At 44.3% G+C, this 21441-nt stretch overlaps 1 protein-coding gene and 1 non-coding gene across 2 annotated transcripts; both read right to left on the bottom strand.

Moving 5' to 3' along the window:
- Positions 1–10418: 10418 nt before the first annotated feature.
- Positions 10419–21101, bottom strand: RBMX (RNA binding motif protein X-linked). Its single transcript, XM_038747823.1, has 10 exons — positions 21048–21101; positions 20750–20861; positions 16153–16278; positions 15859–15965; positions 14087–14261; positions 13036–13188; positions 11993–12107; positions 11784–11909; positions 11612–11700; positions 10419–10929 (listed from the first exon to the last, which is right to left on the bottom strand). The coding sequence occupies exons 2-10, from the start codon at positions 20808–20810 to the stop codon at positions 10619–10621; spliced, it is 1263 nt and encodes a 420-aa protein (XP_038603751.1). The 5' UTR covers positions 20811–20861; positions 21048–21101; the 3' UTR covers positions 10419–10618.
- On the bottom strand, positions 16039–16110 carry LOC119930317. The gene has a single exon (XR_005451796.1). It is a non-coding gene; the product is annotated as a small nucleolar RNA SNORD61 (small nucleolar RNA).
- Positions 21102–21441: the final 340 nt, after the last annotated feature.

Here is a 21441-nt window from a genome sequence, read left to right as displayed (position 1 = left end):
ACCACATATCTTTTCAGACCCTTCACCGGCTCCTTGAGTCTCTCTCCATTAAAGAAAAACACGGTGTCTCCAAGATTCATCACCGTCCGCTCCTACTCTCATCACCTACTCGCATAATTGTGGTATTTGTTAAGCGCTTATGTGCCAAGCACTGGCTTAAGCACTGGGGTAGTTACAAGATAATCAAGTTTCACATGGGCTCACGTTCGAAGTAGCGGAAAATAATTTCCTCAACTTGCTCTCTTTGTTCCTCTCATTCCTTCATATCTTTCTTAGGTTGTGTGCCTCTAAGAGCCAGGGATTGAGTATAATTCTCACCTATGTATCCTTTCCCAGCACTTGGAATAGTGCTTTGCACACAATAAGCACTTTACAATAATAATAATCATGGTATTTGGTAAGCACTACGTGCCAGGCCTTGTACTAAGTGCTGGAGAGGATCAATCAATCGTATTTATTGAGCTCTTACTGTGTGCACAGCACTGTACTAAGCGCTTGGGAAGTACAAGTTGGCAACATATCATCATCATCAATCGTATTTATTGAGCGCTTACTGTGTGCAGAGCACTGTACTAAGCGCTTGGGAAGTCCAAGTTGGCAACATATAGAGACAGTCCCTACCCAGTCTAAAATGGGGAGACAGAGAACAAAACCAAACATACTAACAAAATAAAATAAAGGATACAAACAACTAGGGCTGGACACGGTCCCTGTCCCACATGGGGCTCAAAGTGTTAATGAGAGTCAGCGGATCTGAGTTCTAATCCCAACTCTGCCGCTAAATACTGAAGCCCAGAGAAGCTAAGCCCAAGGTCACCCAGCACACAAGTGGCAGAGCCAGGATTAGAACCCAGGTCTTCCGACTCCCAGGCCCAAACTCTATACATTCAGCCACGCTACTTCTAACTTCTCTGTGCCTCAGTTCCCTCACCTGCAAAATGGGGATTAAAACTGTGAGCCCCATGTGGGACGTGGCCGGAGTCCAAACTGATTAGTTTGTATCTACTCCAGCATTTAGGATAGCGCCTGGTATATAGTAAGTGCTCAACACCATTAAAAAGATACCATTCTCAAGTGCTTAGTACAGTGCTCTGCACACAGTTACTGTATTGTACTCTCCCAAGCATTTAGTACAGTGCTCTGCATTCGGTCAGCATTCAATTCATACCAATGATGGATTGATTATTAATCATAATAATAATAATGGCATTTATTAAGCACGTACTATGTGCAAAGCACTGTTCTAAGCGCTGGGGAGGTTACATTGATCCTCCCCAGCGCTTAGTATAAGGCCTGGCACGTAGTAAGTGCTTACTAAATACCATGATTATTATTATTGTAAAGTGCTATTGTGTGATCAGGTTGTCCCACGGGGCGCTCACAGTTTTAATCTCCATTTTACAGATGAGGTAACAGGCACAGAGAAGTGAAGAGACTTGTCCAAAGTCACACAGCTGACAACTGGCAGAGCCGGGACTTGAACCCATGACCTCTGACTCCAGAGCCCATGCTCTTTCCACTAAGCCACGCTGCTTCTCATCCCCTCTCTCATCTTGCTGATTCAGGAAGTCAGAGGGATTAGGAGACAGGGAGAGTAAATATGATTGAATGGATGAAAGAACAAGACTCTCCCAACTCTACCTCATCCCTCCCTTTCCTCCCCAAATCAGACAGAACACAGCTCTCCCGTCCTACAAAGTCTCAACTCCTCCATCAAGCCTTTCCCAACACCCTAAACCAACTATTCCCATCAGTCAACTCTAGCCTTTATAGGTTTTTTTTAATACCCCATCCAGTATTTATTTGCTCAATTTAGTTGTAAATATTTTCATCCCCCTCATTAGAATGCAGGCTCTTTGGGGACAGAAAATGTGTCCCTTTCTCTTTTGTACTTCACAAATGTTTAGTACAGTGTACTCTACCAAGTGGGTGTTCACTGCTGTTAATAATGTAATTTCAGATCTTCCACTCCCAGAGATTTTAGGGGTAGTGCCTCCAAAAAAGGAAGTCTGTGGAAATGGTATTCCTGCAGTCCTGATTCTTTCAAACACGAACGCAGATTTCCTTTTTCAATAAGAAAACCCTTTCAGCGAGACTGGGAAATAACTTTCATTCACCGTGGTTCAGTGGGAAAAGCACAGGCTTTGGAGTCAGAGGTCATGGGTTCAAATAATAATGATGGTATTTATTAAGCGCTTCCTATGTGCAAAGCACTGTTCTAAGCGCTGGGGAGGTTACAAGGTGATCAGGTTGTCCCACGGGGGGCTCAAAGTCTTCATCCCCATTTGACAGATGAGGTCACTGAGGCCCAGAGAAGTGACTTGCCCAAAGTCACACAGCTGGCAATTGGCGGGGCCGGGATTTGAACCCATAACCTCTGACTCCAAAGCCCGTGCTCTTTCCACTGAGCAGCGCTGCTTCAAATGACGATGGCATTTTTGGTGAAGCGCTTACTATGTGCAAAGCACTGTTCTAAGTGCTTGAGGGGATACAAGGTGATCAGGTTGTCCCACGGGGGGCTTACAGTCTTAATCCCCATTTTACAGATGAGGGAACTGATGCTTAGAGAAGTGACTTGCCAAAGGTCACAAAGCAGACAAGTGGCAGAGCCGGCCAGGATTCGAACCCATGACCTCTGACTCCCAAGCCCGAGCTCCTTCCACAGCCACGCTGCTTCTCCCAGCTCTGCCAATTGTCAGCTGCTTGACTTTGGACAAGTCACTTCTCTGTGCCTCAGTTACCTCACTTGTAAAATGGGGATTAAGACTGTGAGCCGCACGTGGGACAACCTGGTCACCTTGTAACCTCCCCAGCGCTTAGAACAGTGCTTTGCACATAGTAAGCGTTTAATAAATGCCATCATTATTACTCACCACAAAGGTTCAGTGGGTTCACGTGATCGAGCCACTCACATCTAGACTGATACCACTTTCTGTGAGAGTGGACAGATTGCCATACACGCTACTACTCCGCCAAATTTATGAGGCCTGGCTCTTCAAAACCTATTTGCCATTATCATCATCACCATTAATCGTATTTATTGAGCGCTTACTGTGTGCAGAGCACTGTACTAAGCGCTTGGGAAGTCCAAGTTGGCAACATATAGAGACAGTCCCTACCCAACAGTGGGCTCACAGTCTAGAAAATACATGCAGCTGGAACAATTTGAGGGGCCAGTTTGGTTTGGGTTTTGAAAATTAGTCTTAGGTAAACCTAGTGTGTAATGCTTCTCCATTACAGGCTTCCCAATGCAGATAGAAAGTTTGAATGAATCATTCTATATGTGTGTGTTGGTGGCGGGTACGAGGGTTTCCTCTTATGGAAGGTTAGAACTGCACATAATTGCCCTGCCTCAGATTGAGCCCCGTACATAACAATTTATGTCCTACCTGATTTTGTATCTGCCCCAGCATTCTGTCCAATGCAATGGTATTTGTTAAGCACTGTGTGCCAGGCGCTATAGTAAGGCTGGGATAGATACAAGATAATCAGGATGGCCCATATCTGTCCCATATGGGGCTCACGGTTGAAGTTGGAGGGAGAATGGGTCTTGAATCCCCGTTTTACAGATGAGGAAACTGAGGCACAGAGAAGCGATTTGCCCAAGGTTACCCAGCAGACAAGTGGCAGAGTCAGGATTAAAATCCAGGTCCTCTCCCAGCACTGAAATCTTTCCATGAGGCCACACTGCTTAATAAGTGCCATAAACGTTATGTGGCATAAAGCCGTGCTAGATAAAACATCTCATGCTCTCACTAGTGGGTAAGACTGTCTCCAAAAGCATCTTGAGATGAGAATTCTTATTTCTGGTGACTGAGGTAGTATGAGGTCTGAGGAACAGGGTCTGTGCCTAATTCCCACACCTGTGTATTCTTGTAAAGCACATAAGTGTTCTCTCTGCATCCAGGAAACACTTAATACTATCACTACTACAACTAAATTTCTCAAAAAAAAAAAAAGCACCATCAGCTGAGATTGTCATAGTTCCCAAATCCAACAAGCACAGCCACCTGTGACTTGACTAAATAGTTTAGCATGTCAGTACGCAAAAGTATGCCCCAGTGTCTTGGAGACAAATAAATACTAATTTATTAGTATAATTATATATATAGATATATATTATATATACTAATAATACTATATACTAATTTATTCAAAAGCATACACCAGGGAATACTCAATAATTGTGGTAATTGGTGAGTGCTTACTATGTACCAGACACTGTACTAAGTACTAGGGTAGAAACATACCAAAAAGCAGGGCTCACAATCTTAATCCCCACATTACAGATGAGGTACCTGAGGCACAGAGGAAGTGAAATGACTTGCCCAGGGTGACACAGCAGACCCGTGGAAGACCTAGAATTAGAACCCAGGTCTGTGCTACTTTTACTAGGGCATGTGGTTTCTCAAAGTTGGGACAAGAACTAAATCAACGATTCTGAGCTATGTGCAGAGCACTATTAATTCGGGGAGTAAAAAGGAGTACAAGGAGTTTAAGGAGTACAAGGAGTTTTAAGTCTAGAAGGGTAGGTAAACCTGAAAAATGACAAATGGGTATGCAAACGCCACGGGGCAAAAATTATCTGAAGACTTAAGCAATAACCGTACACACCAGCTGACGAGATATGAAGTCACCCAAACACGTCCACCTCAGGTGCCAACTTTACCCCTCTGAACATGTGGAGATTGGCACTCAAAAAAGGGTAGGTGTTTAGGAGGAGATAAAGTGGTCAATTTTGAGGCAGGAAGTCTTTAAAGATGGGTCAGGAAGATGTAATTTGGAGTCCTGTTCAAAGGTTGTTAGGCCACTCAGCTCCAGGACTTCAGAATTTGCAACCCTGGGGACAGTGAGACAGGAGACTGACTCGGGAGTCAAGAGGGAGAGTAGCAGGTAGAGAGAACTAGGAGCAAAGAGCTGGCAGTGAGCCTTGAGGGCAGTGGTAAGAAATCTTTATTGGGAATTGAGCAACCAAATGGAGTGTTTTGACAAGAGGGGAGACATGCAGAGCCGTGTTTCAAAGAGATGAAATGGGGACGAAGTACAGCCTAAATGGAAGACACTGGAGGGGAGAACAGGGAGACTGATGAAATAGTCCAACCGTGCCATCTGCAAAAAGCTGTAGGTGTATAGCTATGGCTGCTTTCTTTTGGTGCCAGCTGTCCCATGGAGTGGCACTTTAGTAACTACCTTAGAGCCCCCCAACGTCCCATTCCCTGCTGTAGTGTCTCTGGTTCAACACAGGAATGACAGAGAAGCTGTTTGGGATAGCAGGTGTAGGGGTGGAGAAGAGGGAGCAGAAGTGAGAGATGGGCGTATTTAAGTCATATACTGAATATGGGCAGAATGAGTGAGAAGTTGACACCAAGGTTGGGGTTATGTCAGGAGAGTGATGTCAACGGGAAAAGGAGAAGGCTCAGAGCGAAGAGTAGTTCAGTTTTGGATATATTTGAAGGGCTGACCATCCCAATGGAGGTGTCCTGGAGACAGATGGTTGAAAAATGGCTGAGAAATTGAGAGAATAATTTGTAGAGAATGGCTATTGAGCAGGCTTTAAAAGAGTGTTGTTGGACAGATTGGGAGTTTTTCTGGACCTTGTTGGATACCTGGGATGGATGAAACTGAAAACCAAGCCCGAAAGCAAAAACTTTAGTCCCCTGTTTCTGTACGGTATTTAAATGCTTGTATGTGCCAAGTGCTAGGGTAGACAAACTAATCAAGTTGGACAGTCCATGTCCCACGTGGTGCTCACCCAGTCAATGCCCAATTTTATAGATGAGGGAACAGGCAGAGAAATTGTGATGTACTCATACAGCAGACACGAGGGAGAGCCGGGAAGCAGTTTGGCTGTGCCAAACTTTTATTTTGTTAGTATGTTTGGTTTTGTCTCCCCCTTTTAGACTGTGAGCCCACTGTTGGGTAGGGACTGTCTTTATATGTTGCCAATTTGTACTTCCCAAGCACTTAGTACAGTGCTTGCACACAGTAAGCGCTCAATAAATACGATTGATGATGATGAAACAAGCGCACCCAACTAGAGAAGCAGCATACCCTAGTGAATAGAACATGGGCCTGAAGTCAGGACTTGGATTCTAATTCTGGCTGTCACTTGTCTGCTGTGTGACCCTGGGCAAGTCACAACTTCTCTGCAAGCCCCATGTGGGCCACGGGCTGTGTTCAACATGATTACCTTTACAGTTACCCTAGTGCTTGGCGCAGTAAATGCATAACAAATACCACTTACAAGCCTATCTACACACCCCACATCCCACCAACCTCCTCAGGATAGGTCTAAAACCAGTTCAGTTGAGATTTCTAGGAGATAAGCCACCTAAACAGTCTGTACAACTAGCAGTAAAACATACCAGCTACCAGGCACGCAAAATAACCGGAGGTAACACGCAGACCATTTGAAAAGTGCTAAAAAACAATACAGATCCCACCAGATCTCTGGGGCTTAATGTAGAAAATGAAGGAAATAGCAAATTAGGAAAGAAATAGCCTCATTCCTTAGAAGTTATGGATTTTACTCAAATTAAATGCTGATATATATCCGTACCAAGAAATAGTAAGCAATACAAGCAGATGCTTACTCACCTAATTGTTACTTGTTAAGCATTTATGTATTAAGCATTGGACTAAGCTCAGGGGTAGATACAAGATAATCAGTTCCCACATGGTCTCACATTCTAAGGAGGAAGCACAGGTATTGAATCCCCATTTTGCACATGGTGGAACTGAGGTACAAAAATGCCTCGTCCAAGGCACATGGCAGAAGAAGAGCGCAGGTCTTCTGAATTCCAGACACAAGCTTTTTTAACTAGGCCACGCTTTCTATGTTATAAACATAGCAGGGAAACCAGTTTAATAATAATGGCATTTATTAAGTGCTTTCTATGTACAAAGCACTGTTCTAAGCACTGTGCATACAGCTTGTAATAATTTACCACTGGGGAAAAGTCTGCCAGTTTGCCTACCCAGATTGAAGTGGCAGGAATTGGGCCATTTGCTGCAACTTTGCTTAAAGTTTCAAAGGCCAGTGATAAGCAACGACCATACCATTTACTCAACTGATGAGTTATGGCTATATGATTAATAGCACTCATGGCTTATCGCCCTTAAATTCAAAGCCTGTCATTATAACAAGTCTTGGAAAAAAAATGCATGGCTTCATTTGAAAACAAACTGCACACACAAACATCAAGATTTCAATGTTATTAATTTTATTATAAAATGTGCACCCATTCCCTGTATGTGTGCCTGGGCTGTTTTGATGCATTCCCCAGTAGTGCTAATGTACCTTGAAACCCAAAACACTTTGTACTTACCAGCAACTCAGAAACTGCTTTATGCTACCTTTTGCTCAAGGAAGGAGCCCCCTTCCACCTTAAGGGTTCCCCTCCCACATTAGCTTGAATCCATTACCTAGTCAATGCTCAGGATCATCCTGATGCAGTTCCCCTGACCTGCAAATGATGGGCGAAGTTAAATTTATGAGACCTCACTCATGCCAGTTCATCGGAAATCTACACAGAATCCTTTTCAAAAATGGCAACATGGGAACAACCCATTCTGCAGAATGAGATGTGAACTACTAAGTTATGAATTATATCCGAAGTTTTAAGCTTTGGAAAAACTGGTAAGGCTGATTAGATTCCATCCAGTCTCATGACTGGTTATCAGACTTAACATGTTTGGGGGTCATTGCAAGCGATACAGAAGGCATCACTTTAGTTTCTCTCCTCACATCTGGCAATACTCCAGCCTTGGAGTATCTTCTAGACTGTGAGCCCACTGTTGGGTAGGGACCACCTCCGTATGTTGCCAACTTGTACTTCCCAAGCGCTTAGCAGAGTGCTCTGCACAGTAAGCGCTCAATAAATACGACAATGAATGAATGAATACTGCAGAACCCCACAAGAACTACTTTCTCTGGGCAAATGGTTGCTCTTTCTTTGGGCAAAAGAGACTCTAACCAAGGTTCCCAAATGACCTTCGTGGGCTTCTCTTTTGAGGGGAGGTTAGCGCTACTCAGAACCTGTCTGAATTATTAATCCCCAGGCAGGGACTAAGCCTTTGTAGCGTTGAGTGGGAAGGCCCGTCTCATCATTTAATAAAGCCTGACAATATCCTCTGCAAACCAACTAAATGACACCCTCAGGATCTGGGAAGCCATATTCTTGTTCTCTTTCCCCTGGAATTTTTTGTGTGACTACTGAATTCTATTTAGGGCACAACTGTTCATTGATCCTGGTGCCTACCCTGGGAACATGTAAAGAAAGCCAATGTATGAACTTTACGCTGACACCAACCAATGCAACTGCTATGACAATCGAGGACAATCCAGTATTTTCTGCTTCTTTCTTCTAGCATCTCTGTAAAACGAAGGAAAACCTGTCAGAGCAGTACCAATACATTTTGTTATATGCCATCGTTCTATTAACTTATCCCAACAACTACAATGGCTTACGGCTTCTAGTTTCCAACTGTCAAGTTCATTCAGACTCAAACCGTACAGTAGAGACTTCTATATCACAAACCACGTTACGAGGGTAAGAGAAATAACAGCTCAGGAGCCACCCAAAATAATCTGCAGATGACAACGCATTACCTCATGACTTAACTGCTACTGCCTCTGGCTCTACCAAGTCAGCATCTTATCTCAGCCCTCCTGACAGTTTGTTCAACCTGCAACAATTACAAATACACGTGAGAACGGTTTTCTTTCCTAGATAAATGGAAGACAGACTTGGCAACTGGCAACTACTCTTCATCCCAGAATGTTAGGTTAAGCTTGGACTCACAGAATAATTTGTTTCAAGGTTCTACTACTTCTTTTAAGTGGTGGAAGATTCACTGGCTTGGAATGAACTGGAATGGCTTAATGGTAAGTTGCATGGCTTATGGATTCTCATTTCTTTCCAATGGTGCACTGCCATGTTAAATCCATAAGTTGAACGACAAAACTTATTTGTGAAGGAATAGTGCAGTACAAGGTTTTAGTTGGAGGTCTTCAAGTTTACTAGTCAAGAGCATCTTTTTGAACTTCATGGCCTGACCTGGGTCACGTTGCCATACGTTTTTACAACTTGCAATAGAATTTCCCCATACAGTCGTTTCAAACTAAAAAAAAAAAAACCAATCAACTCAGGCATCCAACTAAACGTCAAGTTTGCAATGGCTTGCTTGAAAAAGAACCCCAAAATCTTGAGTTGCTATTTGGCATGTTAAGCCAAATTTTTTTTTTTTTTGGATTTCGCTAAAAATTTTGAAAAAAAGTATTTGCACATGCAGCCTGTTAATGGTCTTCATCAAAACACTCAATAAAAAAAAATGCAACCCTCCCAATCCAATTGCAATAATTTGTCTACAAGAGCTGCATCGTTTATGCCTTTAGGCTTCATAATTGGTGTCATACATGCTTTCAATAAAAAAAAATCCAAGGAGGAATGTTGAATTTGGAGAACTTCTAATGCTATCGAGCATTGCTTTTTCCAATCGATTTTATCTAGAAAGCACTTCCATTGCCATGACGTACAGCATGTCTCACTGTTCTATGAGGAGGGCAATTCTGTTCAATTTCGACTTAGACGGAAAAACTAGTTTGCTTTGCTTACCATCTTTGCTGTTTCACAGGCATTTGATGCTTTAAATCTGTTGTGGAAGGCTGAAATAGTCACTTGTTTTTAGAAGTCATAAGCCTTTGAGAAGTTGGAGAGAAATACTTCTGTGCTTATCTATTTTCTCCTTTGCCCTTGGAATCAAGCTGTTCCTTTAAAAGTGAGACACTACAGAGTTGCAAAAATTTGAAACAGTAAGAGCAAGCATCGTTTTGCAGCTTCGTTGTTGGAACTGGTCAAACCTCTCAATTTCTAAGAATTCTGTAGTTCTCTAACACATGTAAATGATTTTTTTTATTTGGGGGACGGTTCTTGCAGATTCCCAATGAAATGGCAGAAAGGCAGAATATAGTCAGCACACTCCATTTGCTGTTTCAGGTTTACTGGGTGACGGGAAGAGGAATTCTGGTTTTGTTTCCTAATCTACGCATCTGAAGAATCTAAGTGGGAATCTTGTGTAGATTTCAGCTTCAAAAAGGACAGCCTGAAATCTGATCACGCCCCCCCAAAACCTCCCTCCAGGCCTGTCCTGTCAAATAACTGGTTTTTAAATGAGTTTCAACAGGCAGAACGATCAAGCTCCATTTTTAGATGGCTAGATGATGTGTGGAAGGTCTTAGGGCTGGCTTGCCTCGTTCGTCATGAAAGTCAGATGGGAAGTGGCATTTCAGGGAAACTTTTACTTTTTTGAAAGTTACAACACTAGTACACAGCTCAAATTCCATTACATTTAACATCTGCTTTTCGAAAGAAATAACAATTCTGAAATGAAATTAAACATTGGTGTTAACTTTTTCCTCACAAGAGCATAAAAATCATGGAGGAGAACTTAACAGGCAACAATAAAAAAAGGTAAAAACAACGTTTCCTTATCGCAGTCCTCTTGTAGGAAAGATAGGACAAGTTCCGCTTTTCACTTTTGCTTCTTGGAAAAGGGATTTTGGTCCAAAAGTTTGAGATTTGAGTTTTTTTTTTTTTGTTTTTTTTTTTTGTTTGTTTTAGTATCTGCTTCTTCCTCCTCCTCTATCAGATCGGCTTCCTCCACGGCCACCCCCTCTGGGTGCCCCGCGGCTTGAACTGCTGTAGGAATCTCGTGGAGGAGGGTACCCCCTGTCCATAGAAGGGGGAAGCCCTCTGTCTTGTCTGCCAACCCGGTCGCGACCACTTGAGTAGATATCGCTTCGGCTGCTTGAGTAACTTTCTCGACTTCCACCATAGCCGTCTCGTGTGCTGCTGTAGTCGTCATAGCGACTGCTTCCACCATAAGATGGCGGGGGCCCTCGAGCAGGTGGAGCACTACGTGAGTTACCTGCAGGGTCAATGGTCAGGTAATACGGCAACACTATAAATTCTACATATACAACATTGAAATCTGAATTTACCGAACTGCTGCACTCTAGTTTTACTCTTTGGGTTCGAGGTCTTTTACATCTGTCACTCGTGAATTTGGGATGGGGACCGCACCTCATCTGACGAGACAGACAATGGGTTTAACGTTTGCTTTGAAAAATGACGGAAGACGGTGTGGCTCATTTTCAAGAGGCATCTTTAGGGATATTCCAGAACAGCTTGTTATTTTTAGAGTAGAAACTCAGCCATCTTTCCAGTGATAAGTTGCAATTTTGAACTGTAGAGTTGGCTTCATATTGTTATGGTAAACATTTTTGATCTTGCTAATTTTAATGTCTAAATTGTATTTTCACTGTTGGGGGGGAGAAAAAAAACCACACAAGACTGCCAATATACCCTTAAACGCAAGCAAAAAATCCCCTTGGAAAGCAAGCAAAGTCTGAGAACCGGCTCCTTAGGAAAACTTCAGAAAATTCTCAAACTGGGAAGAGTCCCAAGGCTGCCAATTTTCCTTTTAAAAGCAAGCACAATCCCTCTGAAAGCAAGCACACAAGCCTGACGGACTCGCTCACATAGCCTAAAAACAAAACAAAAACAACAACAACAACAAAAAAACTTAAGATCCTCAACTGGGCTCTTACCATAACTCTCGTAGGAATCGCGGTAGGAACCTCCACTTGGATGGTCTGAATAATCTCGATCACGCCCACCACCATAGCCATCTCGATCACTGAATGGAAGAAGCCAAAGACCATATCAGGAAGTCCCGCATTGAGAGCTCACAGCTGACAGATAATGAAAAATGCCAATTACCTATATCCTCTAGATGGGTACTCATCACGGGAACTGGAATGGCCATAATCACGATAGGCGTAGTCTCTTGGGGGTGGGGCATAATCTCTGGTGTCACGGGAACTCGGATAGTCCCTGCTGGAGTAACTACAAGAAGAACACTGTGTCTTAGAAGATTTAAAATTACCTCCCGAGGAACTTCCGCGAGTTTATTTTCTTGTACTTTATACCTGTCTTTAGTGCTGTAGCCATCATCTCTAGGTGACATGTAGACATCTCTGCGGGATGGCATCGGTTCCCTCCGTGGTGGCCCTCCGTAGTTATCTCTTCCACGCGACACAGGAGCTACAATTAAAAATGTTTGCCTAAATGTAGGATGGCAAGGGATAATAACTATCATCATCATCATCATCAATCGTATTTACTGAGCGCTTACTATGTGCAGAGCACTGGACTAAGCGCTTGGGAAGTACAACTTGGCAACATATACAGTCCCTACCCAACAGTAGGCTCACAGTCTAAAAGGGGGAGACAGAGAACAAAACCAAACATACTAACAAAATAAAATAAATAGAATAGATATGTACAAATACAATAAATAGAGTAATAAATATGTACAAACATATATACATATATACAGGGAAGGAGGTAAAATGGGGGGGATGGAGAGGGGGACGAGGGAGAGAGGAAGGAAGGGGCTCAGTCTGGGAAGGCCTCCTGGAGGAGGTGAGCTCTCAGCAGGGCTGGAAGAACAAAAACTAAAAGACCAAGAGCTTCACCAAAGCAATTTTCAGTTTCTAGAAGTCCACATGCAGCTTGAAGTCTGGAAGCTGGAGTGACATTTAACACAGTTAAAAAATAAAAAAGAATACCCAGGAGCACCAGAAACCAGAGGTCTGGTCAGGTCTGTAATCTACACATGCCTAAAGACCAAAATCTTGTCACAGGGAATTTGAATAGAAATTTCTCATTATTGCTACCCCTGATTTTCCTTATGGGTGGCTTCTCACTCAGCCTGACTTAACCCAGAACCAGGGTAAAAAGGGATGGCTAGAGAATCAAGATCACTTGGGCCATGGCAAGGTTTTGCTGAGCCACTTAACGGGCCAGAGTATTCGATGCTCTCTAGTGAGAACCTCGATTGTAAAGAACCAGTACCTGTTCACACAGATCATCCCTGCAAGCAATTGCCTACCAGTTTGTTGTTTTGTGTTTTTTTTTTAAATGTAATAAAACACTGAATTTGCCTCAGGGGGACAAACTCAAGAATTACCTCGTCCTCCCATTCCACTGCTGCTGCGAACCGGTCCTGATGGAGCAGATCTCTTAGGAGGCGGACCCCCACTTCGTGGTGGTGGGCCTCTTTTTACCGGTAGTGGGCCTCTGGAAGAACCCATGTTGAAATTAAGGGAGTATCCACTATCATCTACGTTTAGAAAGAAACCACTGTTAATACGGATTCATTCAGCAGACATTATATATTTTACAGAGGGCATTCCTAAGGCTACATCCCCCAGATCCCCAACTTATTTCCAACGCCACTTAATTCCTCACTTAAAACACAGAACCACAGCCACAACTCAAAATGTATTCTGGGTTTGAAGGAAGTTTAGGAGTCATAACAAAACTGACAACATACTGGACAACTCATTCAACTACAGAAGTCTGTTCTGAATAGATTTTTTTTTTTTTGGTGGATAGAGCTGTTTCCCAGTCTCAAAATGAGGCTATTTTACCACTAAGTTTCAGCACTTCCAATGACCACCTTAACTGACCCAATCAAATTGCATGCACCTTGCAGGTCATCTTTAAGATCTTTGCAAATCCCAGCAGACTGTAGATATTCAGGCCTGCTCATGTTTTTAATCCAAAGACTTGGAAATGTCACCATTTGCTTTAGGGGAAAAAACGGATATTTTTTTCCCCTCTTAAAAGGCAACTACCTTTGCAACCTTTTCTCCGGCACAACATTAGCCGTGATCTATTTTTTTTCCAGGTGCAGAAATATCGGAGTCAACAAATTGGCCTTTGAGTTCTCATCCAAAGGCTGAAACTCAACCCAACAATAAAAGGTTTCCTTGCCCAGCTTCTCAGTTTAATGAAAAGCAAACTTTGTGGAAAGGAACCTTGTTCACTCAGCACTGTTGGCCACATGAAGGCTTAGGTGTTTATTTTAAAAGGACTTGACCATCAAAGGAGTGGACTTTAGACTCTATGCCCACTTGACAAGGACCATGGTTAATTGGAGTCAGCATTCAAACATTTGGTCTTTGAGGTCAAAGTTTGCACCCTTACACTCTAAGACAGTTTGGGAGCTACATTACCCATATGCCCTCCACGTGAAGGTGGCCCCCTTGCTCCTCCACTTCCTCCTCTTCCACCTCTAAGGCCTCTTGGCGGGCCTCTGCTTCTTGGAGGAGGTGGTGGCCCACGTCTACCACCACTTTCAAATGATGGTTTGGTGGCTTGTTCCACCTTAATTGCTTTTCCATCTAAAGACTAAAAAGAATGGTTGTTTTTTTATCAACTGTTGTGAGTTCAGTTTAAAAAACCTGACCACTTCCCAGTACAACTGGTGTGAAGCAAGTTTATGTCTGGCTTGTTTCCCTCAGCGCATCGACAATCCTTTGAAATAACTCTGTAGTGATCAATTTAACTCACAAACCGCTTTTAACTCACAATTTAAAGTCAAAGAGTCAAAGTGGGCGTAGAAGCTTTCTTTCTAAGGGTAAGCTCTTAATAGGTCTTTTCTCACTTAGCCAGCAGACGTGATTTGCAGTTCTGAAACACGGGAAAAAGAACTTGTCCCTAGAAACCTCCACAAAGTTCAAAATTGATACTAAATCTTCACTTAACACTAACCAAAGAACCAATATGGAGCACTACAGTAAAAAGATGAGAAAATGGTATCGAGAATGAGTGGGATGCCTAAGAGTGACAGAAATCTTCAACTCTGCTAGAGGTGACCTTAGACTAGAATATGTGCATTAAGATAACAGAAAAAAGCACATCTAGCCCCTCGTTTTCATCCTGGATGAGCCATTCTATAACTAGCTCTATAACCTATCAGATAACACTGCTTCTTCAGGGTTGCTAGTGACAAAGCTGGAAGAGTTAACCGCTTTTAGGTATTCCCAATTCAAACTCAAGCATTAAGAAACTCTGCTTCAGATTTAAGCTCTTCCAGTTTATTCTTAAAACACAAGAAGTTCCAAAATTAAGTCAAATTTCTCCAAGTGAGGAACCGTAATTTAAAGAATTAGTGTTGGCTGAGTCAAAAATACCATTTCAATGCCATGTAAGAAGAATGGTCAATGAATTAACCTTGTTTGCTTCACGTTATTGTTTGAGAACAATGATACGTTTACAATCCACTGCTCTAGCCCAGGAATAGCATCCCTTATCATTACTGACCCAAGAACAAATAGAAAACAATATAAGCAGACAAAAAAAGGCATAACTTTTAAAAGATTTAAATCTAATGAATACCAGTAGTTTCCTCTTTCATGCATGAATGGAAAAAGTTAAATCACTTCTGCATTAAATGCCTTATTACCTTAAACAAATAAGAGTGTACTACTGAGAGCTCTTGGCCATACAAGGTGCTTTTTGAGAGAGCAGAGTTAATGGTGACATCTTTAAAGATGCGCCATTTTTTCTTGCTACCCTAAAGGTTTAAAGGTCAATAGATAAATCAGCCCAGTGTTACAACAGTCTATTGTTTTGCAGTCTCCCAAACGTGCAGTGTAGTACAGTGCCCTGCGCACAAAAGCGCAATAGCGTTATTTGATTGTTCCTCATTCTGACAAAATTATTACAGAGCACAAAATGCAGCCCTACAGGATACGAGCCCATTTAAGCCTTTTAAAAAAGGCTATTTGCATCTATAAGTGCTGTTTTTGTACTCAGTCAATGAATAAAGAATCTGATTAGGAATGAATCCATGCAAATTTGTCATCGAATAAAGTTCATCCAAGTGTTTGGGATTATAGCACTCATACTCTTGGGAAGAAAAGACTGCACCACATTTCCCAAGAGTGTAGGGACAACAAAGAGTAAAAAATAAAAAAAGGGCCGAAACAAAAATCCCACACACCTTTCCATTCATGTCTCTGGCAGCATCCTTGGCATCTGCTGGGCTCTCAAAGGTGACGAAAGCAAATCCTCTGGATTTGTTGGTTTCCCGATCTTTCATCAAGAGAACTAGACCAAGAAAAGCTAGATGTCATCTCTATCGTTTTTCACAAGTAACGGGGGGGGCTTCCCTGAAACAGGGAGTCTCAGAACTTCTTAGAGGACAAGGAAGCGTTATCACTTCAGACGATCATGCCGTGAAATTCATCACAGACCAACCCTGCCACGGTGAAGCGAGATGGGCACCGGGTCTTACCTTCCACAATGCGGCCGTATTTGCCAAAAACAGCCTCAAGAGCTTTCTCATTAGTCTCTGTATTGAGCCCACCAATGAATAGCTTCCCCGGTCGGTCTGCTTCAACCATTTTGACGGTGTTGTAACCTATTTTACAGAGAGACTCACATTACATTTTAAAAGTCGGTTGCAAAGGAGGGTGCGAGACGAACAAACCCCTCTAACTCGACATTTAGGCATTTTCCCCCCCTCCTTGGCCTCGTTTTTCCTAGCTTGCCAAAGTGTTCCCCGACTCCACCGGGCTTTTTAATCCCCTTCGCTCTGGGAGGGAGGGTGGGGAAAAACAATACCCCACCTCGGCAATGATACGATTGCTTTCCCACTGGTCGATATAAAATCATCCAGTCGATGGTGGTGGGGGGTGTAATAGGTGCTGTAGTAAGCGCTCGGGGGGGTAACTAGACTGTGAGCCCCTTGTTGCCGAAATGTACTTCCCAAGCGCTTAGTGCAGTGCTCCGCACACAGTAAGAGCTCAATACGACTGAATAGCACAATGCTGCATTTCTCAAACGAGAAAGGGGAGCCTCCCAACCCCTCCCCGTGTGTCCCCCCCGTTTTGGACGATGGGGTTTTCGGTGGGCACAGCGTTTCGGGAAGGACTGGCTCCCGCGTGGGGGACAAAATGTCGGCGGCGATGGCGGCCATACGAGCCGGGCCTCTCCTCCTCCTCCCAGGAGCTTAGCACACACAAAGCGCTCAGTAAATATGACTGAATAAATGAACGACCCCGGGACGCCCCCCAGCCCCATCCGAAGCATCGTGGCTCCGTGGAAAGAGCGCGGGCTTGGGAGTCAGAGGCCATGGGTTTGAGTCACTTCTCTGGGCCTCAGTTCCCTCGTCTGTAAAATGGGAATGAAGACTGGGAGCCCCACTTGGGACAACCCGCCCCCGCGGCGCTTAGAACAGTGCTTGGCACGTAGTAAGTGCTTAATACCACCATTATTGTGCATATAGCTTTATTTCTACTTGTTCTGATGATCCTGACACCTGTCTACGTCTGTCTTTGCTTTGTCATCTGTCTCCCCCTTCTAGACTATGAGCCCATTGTTGGGTAGGGACTTGTACTTCCCAAGCGCTTAGTCCAGTGCTCTGCACGCAGTAAGCGCTCAATAAATACGACCGAATGTAGCTATAATTTTATTTGTTCTGACGATTTTGATAGGTGTCCACATGCTTGGCTTTGTTGTCTGTCTCCCCCCTCTAGACTGTGAGCCCGTTGTTGGGTAGAAACCGTCTGATTGTTGCCAACTTGTCCTTCCCAAGCGCTTAGTCCAGTGCTCAGCACGTGATGAGCGCTCAATAAATACGACTGAGTGAATGTAGCTATAATTGTATTTGTTCTGACGATTTTGATACGTGTCTACATGCTTTGTCTACTGTCTCCCCCCTCTAGACTGTGAGCCCATTGTTGGGTAGGGACCGTCTCTATTGCCAACTTCCAAAGCGCTTAGTCCAATGCTCTGCACGCAGTAAGTGCTCAGTAAGTACGACTTTATGAGTGAATAGAGCTCTAATTTTATTTGGTCTGACTATTTTGATACGTGTCTACATGCTTTGGTTTGTTGACTGTCTCCCACCTCTAGACAGTGCTCTGCACACAGTAAGCGCTCAATAAATACAATTGATTGATTTCTGTTGCCGACTTCCCAAGCGCTTAGTCCAGTGCTCCGCACTCAGTGAGCGCTCAATAAATACGACTGAATGAGTGAATGTAGCTCTAATTTTATTTGGTCTGACGATTTTGACATGCTTTGCTTTGTTGACTGTCTCCCCCCTTTAGACTGTGAGCCCACTGTTGGGTAGGGACCGTCTCTATATGTTGCTAGCTTGTACTTCCCAAGCGCTCAGTACAGTCCTCTGCACACAGTAAGCGCTCAATAAATACGATTGACTGATTGAGACCGTCTCTATGATAATAATAATGATAGCATTTATTAAGCGCTTACTATGTGGAAGGCACTGTTCTAAGCGCGGGGGAGGTTCCAAGGTGATCAGGTTGTCCCACGGGGGGCTCACAGTCTTCATCCCCATTTTACAGATGAGGGAACTGAGGCACAGAGAAGTGACTCGCCCAAAGTCACTCTGTTACCGACTTGGTGGAGTGTTCCACACACAGTAAGCGCCCAATAAATACAATTGATTGATTGAGACCGTCTCTATAATAATAATGATGGCATTTATTAGGCACTTACTATGTGCAAGGCACTGTTCTAAGCGCGGGGGAGGTTCCAAGGTGACCAGGTGATCCCACGGGGGGCTCACAGTCTTCACCCCCATTTTACAGATGAGGGAACTGAGGCACAGAGAAGCGACCCGCCCAAAGTCTATCTGTTGCCAATTTAATAATGGTGGCATTTACTAAACACTTACTATGTGCAAGGCACTGTTCTAAGCGTGGGGGAGGTTCCAAGGTGAGCAGGTGATAAATAAAATAAAACAAATGATGGCATTTATTAAGCGCTTACTATGTGCAAAGCACTGTTCTAAGCGCTGGGGAGGTTACAAGGTGATCAGGTTGTCCCTCAGGGCGCTCACAGTCTTAATCCCCATTTCACAGATGAGGTAACTGAGGCACAGAGAATCAATCAATCGTATTTATTGAGCGCTTACTGTGTGCAGAGCACTGTACTAAGCGCTTGGGAAGTACAAGTTGGCAACATATAGAGCCAGTCCCTACCCAACAGTGGGCTCACAGTCACTTCTAAGAAGTGAAGTGACTCGCCCAAAGTCACACAGCTGACAATTGGTGGAGCCGGGATTTGAACCCATGACCTCTGACTCCAAAGCCCGGGAGGCTCACAGTCTTCACCCCCATTTTACAGATGAGGGAACTGAGGCACAAAGAAGCGACTCGCCCAAAGTCTATCTGTTGCCGACTTAATACGGTGGCATTTACTAAGCGCTTACTATGTGCAAGGCCCTGTTCTAAGCGCGGGAGAGGTTCCAAGGTGATCCCACGGGGGGGCTCACAGTCTTCACCCCCATTTTGCAGATGAGGGAACTGAGGCACGGAGAAGCGACTCGCCCAAAGTCTATCTGTTGCCGACTTGGTGGAGTGCTCCACACACAGTAAGCGCCCAATAAATACGATTGATTGAATGGTTGATAGAGACCATCTCTATAATAATGATAACGATGGCATTTACTAGGCGCTTACTATGTGCAAGGCCCTGTTCTAAGCGCGGGGGAGGTTCCAAGGTGATCCCACGGGGCGGGGGGGGGCCTCACAGTCCTCACCCCCATTTTACAGATGAGGGAACTGAGGCACGGAGAAGCGACTCGCCCAAAGTCTATCTGTTGCCGACTTGGTGGAGTTCTCACACACAGTAAGCGCCCAATAAATACGACTGATTTGAGACCATCTCTGTAATAATAACGATGGCATTTATTAAGCGCTTACTATGTGCAAGGCCCTGTTCTAAGCGCGGGGGAGGTTCCAAGGTGATCCCACGGGGGGGGGGGGGGGGGGGCGCCACAGTCTTCACCCCCATTTTACAGATGAGGGAACTGAGGCACGGAGAAGCTGCGGCCGACTTGGTGGAGAGTTCCGCACACAGTAAGCGCCCAATAAATACGATTGAGTGAATGAGTGAGTGAATGAGTAAATGAATGAATGAGTGAGTGAATGAGAGAGTGAATGAGAGAGTGAATGAGAGAGTGAATGAGAGAGTGAATGAGAGAGTGAATGAGAGAGTGAATGAGAGAGTGAATGAGAGAGTGAATGAGAGAGTGAATAAATGAGAGTGAATAAATGAGAGTGAATAAATGAGAGAATGAATAAATGAGAGAATGAATAAATGAGAGTGAATGAGAGAGTGAATAAATGAGTGAATAAATGAGAGTAAATAAATGAGAGTGAATAAATGAGAGTGAATAAATGAGAGTGAATAAATGAGAGTGAATAAATGAGAGTGAATAAATGAGAGTGAATAAATGAGTGAGTGAATAAATGAGTGAGTGAATAAATGAGTGAGTGAATAAATGAGTGTGAATGAGTGAGTGAATAAATGAGTGAGTGAATAAATGAGAGAGTGAATAAATGAGAGAGTGAATAAATGAGTGAATAAATGAGAGTGAATAAATGAGAGTGAATAAATGAGTGAGTGAATGAGTGAGTGAATAATTGAGAGAGTGAATAAATGAGAGAGTGAATAAATGAGAGAGTGAATAAATGAGAGAGTGAATAAATGAGAGAGAATAAGAGAGTGAATAAATGAGAGAGTGAATAAATGAGTGCATAAATGAGTGAGTGCATAAATGAGTGAGTGAATAAATGAGTGAATAAATGAGTGAGTGAATAAATGAGTGAGTGAATGAGTGAGTGAGTGAATGAGTGAGTGAGTGAGTGAGTGAATGAGTGAGTGAATGAGTGAGTGAATAAATGAGTGAATAAATGAGTGAATAAATGAGTGAGTGAATAAATGAGTGAATAAATGAGTGAGTGAATGAGTGAGCGAATGAATGCCCCCCCCCGCCCCCCTCGATCCCCCCGCCCTCCCCCCTTCCCCCCCCCCCGCCCCGCCCCCACCGCGTCGGTCCCGTAAGGCGGCGCACCCACCAGAGCTCGCTCGGCCGTAAAAGGCCCTGGGCTCCCTGTCCTCAAGGAATCGCCAGCTCATTGTCCTTTGTCCACGATCAGCTGCACACGGTCGGGTGGCGCCTTTCGGTGCCTAAAATGGCGCCCGCCGCCTCCGTTCATTAGGTGATGGAGGAGAAACCCCAGGCAGGCAGGCAGGCCGGCAGGCAGGCAGGCAGGCCCCCCGGCCCCCCACCCCCACCCGACCCCGACCCCCGCCCCCCTCCCGCCGCCGCCGCCGCCGCCGGCTCCCCTGCGCGCACGCGCGCGGCGCCCTCACCTCCAGCACCAGCGCGGACCGGCGGCAACTGCGCAATGAGGGCGAACAAAGGAGAGCGCGGCTTTTATAGAGCCCGGGAACGAGGCCGGAGGACCCGGATGGAAGGCGAGACGGAGGGGCGGCTCCTATTGGTCGGGCGCGCCGGGCCACGCCCCCTTCTGGGGCGTGCGTGCCTACGTGCCTACGTGCGTGCGTGCGTGCGTTCGTTCATTCGTTCATCCACGCTATTCATTCATTCAATCGTATTTATTGAGCGCTGACTGCGTGCAGAGCACTGTACGAAGCGCTTGGGAATAATCAATCGATCAGTCGTATTTATTGAGCGCTTACTGTGTGCATCATCCATTCAATCGTATTTATTGAGCGCTGACTGCGTGCAGAGCACCGTGCGAAG

Source organism: Tachyglossus aculeatus, chromosome 6 (genome assembly GCF_015852505.1).
Source record: "Tachyglossus aculeatus isolate mTacAcu1 chromosome 6, mTacAcu1.pri, whole genome shotgun sequence".
NCBI lineage: Eukaryota > Metazoa > Chordata > Mammalia > Monotremata > Tachyglossidae > Tachyglossus > Tachyglossus aculeatus.
This window is presented reverse-complemented; position numbering and strand designations above follow the sequence as displayed.